At 50.5% G+C, this 6000-nt stretch overlaps 1 protein-coding gene across 3 annotated transcripts in view; it reads right to left on the reverse strand.

The window, feature by feature from the left end:
• The window catches only part of OSBP2 (oxysterol binding protein 2), a 163719-nt gene extending 161638 nt beyond the window's left edge, over positions 1-2081 (reverse strand). For 2 of the 3 annotated variants that reach the window (XM_028124683.1, XM_028124684.1), the window contains exon 1: positions 805-1481. In XM_028124683.1, the coding sequence (XP_027980484.1) occupies positions 805-1481 (677 nt within the window). Of the gene's footprint in view, positions 1-804 lie in introns of all 3 variants that reach the window. The other variant, XM_088019353.1, reaches the window with a different exon arrangement.
• Positions 2082-6000: the final 3919 nt, after the last annotated feature.

The following is a 6000-nucleotide window of genomic DNA, read 5'->3' on the forward strand; positions in this document are numbered from 1 at the left end:
CATGTTTGAGAACAAATGGCATAGGGTGACCTGAGATCTCAAAGTTGAAACCAACCATCCCCAGGAAACATACTAAGGCACTAGCCAGTTAGAAAAGAGAGAAGCCTCCGGTACCTTTCTCTCTTTCGTCGGGCAGACAGTACTAGCTATCTCACTACTGGACTTCAATTTTGAATCCCATGCTGCTTCTGCAATAAGGAAGGTGACAGTGGAATGCTTCTGGTTCTCCACAGAATGCTAAGATGGGCCCCTAAAACGCAGACACTGTATCTGATACATCTGGACTGCTGTGCCCACCCCAAGGCCTGACCACCAGTGGTGTCAGGAAGAGTGGGAAATAAACTAAGTGACCAGCTGGCGGGTGGGGAGCAAGTAGTCCTTCCCACAGTGGGTTCCAAGGACTGAACAAGGTGATTGTTTCCCTCAATCCCTAACACAATGATCTTAGCTCCTGAACCAGAATCAAAGACTTTGGGGAACCGACACTGGTTGGCTGCCCCAAGGCTCCACTGCCCCCAAGACCAGAGGGGCCCTGAGGCCCCAGATCACTCTCTCACTCCACCTCCCCACAATCCTGAAACCCAAGCTGGTCAGAAGTCTTGTCCACAGGGGGCTCCCCTGTCAGAGGTCAGGGCCCCCAGCCCTTGGAGGTTAGTCAGAGATATTATTTCTCCTGCTAGAGTCCATGTTCCCAAACAACCCTAGGCTAGTGGCAGTGTCCTCCAACCCCACACACCCTCTGTCGCCATCACTGCAACATCACCACCCTCCAACCTCAGATGCCCCAGTGTGGCATGTCCATACCTGTAGTAAGACAGCAGACCATTGCTGAGCACGAACCAACGGCGCTGGTAGCCTTTCAGGTAGTTAGTCCATTTGAGCAGCCAGCCCTTGAAGCTGTCCAGAGGCAGTAAGGCCTTAGGCGCCGTGGAGGTCGCCCCAGTCCCTGACATTGGAACCCCAAGAGATGCCCTCACCTGTCCGGGTCGCAGCAGGGGCGGGGGCTTTGACGCCGGCAGCGACCCTGGCTCGGGTTTGGTCCAGAGCGCACTCTCCACGACCGGCCCCAGGGCCGGCAGCTGCTCTGATGAGGCCTTGGGGCAGGGCCCAGCCCCTACACTTGAGCCCAACTCTGGCCAGGGCCCTGACCCCAGCCCCAAACCCAGCAGCAATTCCGTTCCCTGTTTGGACTCTGGCCTTGGCTCGGACGTCTTCTCAGACACAGGCTCCAGTCTTGGCACCGGCTCAGAAACTGGCTCCGACACCTGTTCCGACACCGGCTGCCGCTCGGGCTTCGGCACTGGCTGGGGCTGAGGCTTGGGCTGGGGCTTGGGCTCCGGCCCGGGGCCAGGCGTGGAAGCACTCATGCTCGGCGCCGCCGTGTGGCAGGACAGGCAGGGGACAACCGTGAACAGCGACGAGAGTCCGCGGGCGCGGCCGCCACAGCCGCCGCCTCGGCACAGAGCGGCCGCTTTCCCCATAGAGCCCGCCGACCCGAGCGCGGCCGAGTCGCGGGGAGGGGGAAGCGGGAGGCGGAGGCCGGGGGCGGGGCCGGGGGCGTCGTCACGAGCGCGCGGCGCGGGGCGGGGGCGCGCGCAGGTCCCCTCGCGGCCCCGTGCGCCCCGAGCCGCCAGCGCCAGCCGACTGTTGTCCTTCCCGCGCGCAGCGGGCCGGAGCTGGACCTCTGTCCCTCCCGTGCGTCGCCAGCGCCCGGCTCAGGTCTGGCCCTTGGAAGGCGCCCTGGAAACACCTGTGGCGCTAGAGCTTCGTGGGCGGGCGACGCGGAAGGGACGGCGCGCTTTAGGCCACCCTCGCTGCCTGCGCCCCAACCCGTGCCAGGCGCTGGGGGAACAATGATGAATGCGGAGCCCGCCGGCTCGCAGCGCAGCTCTGCCTGCCGAGCCCAGCGCCGGCACTCCCCAGTCCGGGGTGGGTTTGCTCCCCGAAACCCAGGAGATTGCGGTGTGGAGGAGCAGGTGCAGCGCTGGGAAACCACGAAATGCTCCCGAAGCACCGGGGCCCAGCCGGATGACGCTAAAAGCTGAGGAGGACGCCCACCGACCCCCATGAGAGCCATTACCTGTCTGTGCGTCCTTACCCGACGATCAAGCTCAATGGCCGAAGTCACCAACGCCTCCACCTCCTGAGCGGGCTGGACTCTAGTCCTTGCCCCGGCACTTCGCTGCAAGTGGCGACATAGTTCAGGCTCTCTAAACGAATACAGAAAGAGTTTTTGTAAACCGGGCGTTTTAAGTATGACAAGGGACATCTGAAAGCGGAGTTCTTAACTTGGACCTCCTGGATATCCCTGGGTAATCCTGGCTGGCAGTCTATGAAGCTTCTGCAATCGTCTGCAGAGTTTTACGTGTCTGTGCAATTTTCTAGGGAGAAAGCCCACGGTTTTTATGAGATTCCCAAAGGAGTCTGTGATCCCAGAAAGGTTAAATATTTTAAAGACTATCCTAAAGGAAAAGGTCGATGGTTACCACAAATAATGGAAAATACAAGTGGAAATGTTGGCTTTGGGCCTCCCACCCAGACCCTTCCATCTCTAGACTTCTGTGCAGGCTCCTCTCTATTCATCCTAACGAGTCTTACGCTCCCTTTGCCCACTATTCTTTCCTGATCTTTGCTTGTGACAAGACTGCCTGTGCAGGGACCAGCCTCCTACACAAAGTGATAGCCCGAGCCGAGCACGCTGGAATGTCCTAGAAACAGGTGGTGCAGGCACTCCCCAAACAGAACTCCTTGCCATCTTTGCTGGTGACTCTGGGACACTTTCCTGGGGCACTTGCCCCTGAATGGTGGTCTTACCTGCAGATTTTTGTGAGCGCGGGAGTGCAGAGACCTGCCTATCTTGGTATATCATGTAAATACAAAGATGGTCTCAGTTTGAGTCAAGGAAAAGTGGTTGCCTTTTGCCTGAGAACTGGGCAACTGGGGGATGGAGTTGGGGTGCCTGCTCTTATACCCTTTGAACATTTGGAAAGTTTTAAGTGTGTGTGTTTCACCTATTCAAAAAGTAATAATAATTGTTTCAGTCCATCCCAAGGAAGCTTATTGGAAATTCAGTTTTCCATCTGCATCTTCCTAGGATTCTGAGTCAGTAGGTCTGGGGTGGAATCCAGGAGCATGCATTTTAATGAGCTCCCCAGGGGTTTCTGATGTGGGTGGATCATTGACCACACTTTGATGGACAATGATGTGAAGGGAAAATCTTGGGCTTTGGGCATCAGACCCACTACGGAAATCCCAGCCCAGCCACTCCCTAGCTATGGGACCTTCAGCCACCTCACTGAGCTTCCTCTTGCTCATCTGTAAAATGAGGATAATAATCCCTACCTCACCAGTTGAGAGTGATAAAATCATGTATGTAAAGCACATTTGGCATAGTAGATGCTCAGTAAGTATTCTCCAGTTATTTAACTAGAGGGGTGCTCTGTGAAATGTTTCGTGAAATGAATTAAATAGAGGCCAGAGCAGAAAGATGAGACCAAGGTTAATAGGCTTGGAAAACAGCCACAACAATGGGAAAAGCTCAGTGCTGGCTATGTATGTGCCAGATGTGTTTGCAACCCAAGGAAGGAAGCCAACTATTAAAAGTTTAATGATATGTTTTGACTGCTGCAATAAATGGATAATAGGATCTAAGTCAGCTGCCAGAGTGAGTGAAGAAGGTATCACAGAAAGGGCAAGGGTTTGCACTGAGTCAGAGGGGCAGGGAGTGGAGGGGCATTCAAGGCAAAGGAATCAGCATGCACAAAGCCCCAAATCAGGAGAGAACACCTTGTTTGAGAAGTAACAAAGAGCTCAGCATATTTGAAAGAGCAGGGCAGGAGATGAAACAGGGAGCTAGCTGGACACCACACAATCAGGAATACCCTATATCCTACAGAAAGTGAGCCTCTTGGGCACTGGGATCTCCTGGGAGATTTTTTAAATTTAAAATGCCAGATTCCACCTGCTGGAGAAATGGATGTCTCCAAGTCTGGGGCAAAAAATATGCAAGATGAGCCTGCCTGAGACATTGTGTCACCTCCAGAAAGTAAAGAGGCCATTAAGGACTTAGAAGCCAACTTTAAAGGGACTCTCACAGGCCAAGGACGGGACAACTTGAACATCCAAAAGAATAATGATTACAATGGGTCAAAACATCAAATATATGAAGATCTATAAGTTTGATCCACAAATTCCTAAAGTTGCATAAATCAAAACAAAACAAAACAGAACTTCATTGGTTGCCTTTGATGACCAGGACCAATTCATTATTCTGAAAACTGATATTAAGTCTGTATCCTTCCTTTCTTATACAAATTCTATCTATAGTAACCAAAGAGTTTATGGGGGGAAAATCTTTATAAAACAATTGACTAATGAATGCAGAAGGAATAATAAAATTAGAAGAAAATGTCATCTTTTGGCAACCCTAAACGAAATAATGGGTCCAGGCAACGATTATAAAAACTTCTAAGTGATGGGGTAAATGGGGAACTTCATAAAGAACTGATCAGACTGATGTCAGCTGAATCTGCTTATGCTCTCTCTCTCTCTGTCAAATAAATAAATAAAATCTTAAAAAAAAAAGACTTAAGAGACATATCAACCAGATGCAGTATGTAAACCTTGTTTGGATCCTGATTCCAACTAACCAACTGCAAAAAATATATTTCAGAGACAATTGGGTAATATTGAACAAAGAGTGGGTTTTAGGGAATATTAAGAAATTGTTAATTTTGTTATATGTGTTATAATGGTATTGTGATTTTTTTAAAGGATTTATCTGTAGAGATATATTCTGATGTCCTTCTGGGTGAAATTATATATTTGGATTTGCTTTCAAATAATACGGCTTTTTAAAAAATGAAGTGGGTGGGGAACAGAAGAACAACGAACGGCCAGGGGTTGACAGTGTTAAAGCAAGGTGACAGGTACACATGAGTACATTATATGGTTTTCTCAGCTTTCACTTTTGTATAGGTTTGAAAATTACCACGAAACGCTTTTGTTTTACAAATGTTGGGCCTTTTACAAACCTCGCCTCCTACCTTTCCAACAGCCCTGTAAATTCCCCCATGTTTCCGTAAGAGGGAATTGAAGTTCACAGAGCTAAAGGCCTGCCTGGAGTCACACCATGGACAAATGGGGAGCCAGGTTCAAACAGAAGGTTCTCTAGCCCCAAAGCCTGTCCACCTGTGTCATAAGAGAACAGAGACACCAGACACTTGCCCCCAGACAGCTGCCTCCCTCCCCCAAAAGAAGCCTTGCCAGGCTGCCCCTGCAGACCTTAGGAGTGGGAAAAGCTTAAGAGATAATCAGTGAAGGGCCTTGTGGGTGGGAAGACTCTGGGATAGCTGATCCAACCTCATGCCACAGAGCTGGTCACAGCCACCATTTCCACCTGAGGTTAGCCCAAGGTCACATTGCTAACTGGATAACAACCCAGGCCTTTCAGGGCACCTGGCTGGCTCAGTTGGTAGAGCATGCAACTCTTGATCTCAGGGTTGTGAGTTCAAGTCCCACATTGGGTGTGGAGCCTGTTTAAAAAAAAACAAACAAAATAAAAAACAAACCCAGGCCTCTCTGTTCCCAGAGAGGTCTTCGTTTGGTCTTCGTTCAAAATCCAGACAGATTCTCTTATAAGCTTGTGGGCACAGATAGAAATGTTGACAGTAGTTTGTGCCTTATTTTACCCAGGAAAGGATATGTATGAGCTAAGAGCTAAGGGCACAAGTTTGGAAGGAAGGCCTCTGTTCAGATCCCAGGTTGGCCGCTTTCTGGCTGTATGCCCATTAGTGAGTACCTTGTAAAATGAGTGGATGTAGGTTTCTTCTGCTATTACACAATTAGGTCTGGCTTACCTCTGGGCCTTTCGCTAAATGAGAATACCTGGCTAGAAGCCCAGTGTGGAGCAGAATCATAAATAGCAGAGTCAGGAGGCCTCTATTCTGTGGTACCAACATCCACACTGCAAGCTCTTGCTGACCTGAGATATTGAATTCA

This window comes from Eumetopias jubatus, unplaced genomic scaffold, assembly GCF_037043125.1.
Source record: "Eumetopias jubatus isolate StellerSeaLion01/CBP00866 unplaced genomic scaffold, mEumJub1_p1.0 scaffold_16, whole genome shotgun sequence".
In the NCBI taxonomy this organism is placed as follows: domain Eukaryota; kingdom Metazoa; phylum Chordata; class Mammalia; order Carnivora; family Otariidae; genus Eumetopias; species Eumetopias jubatus.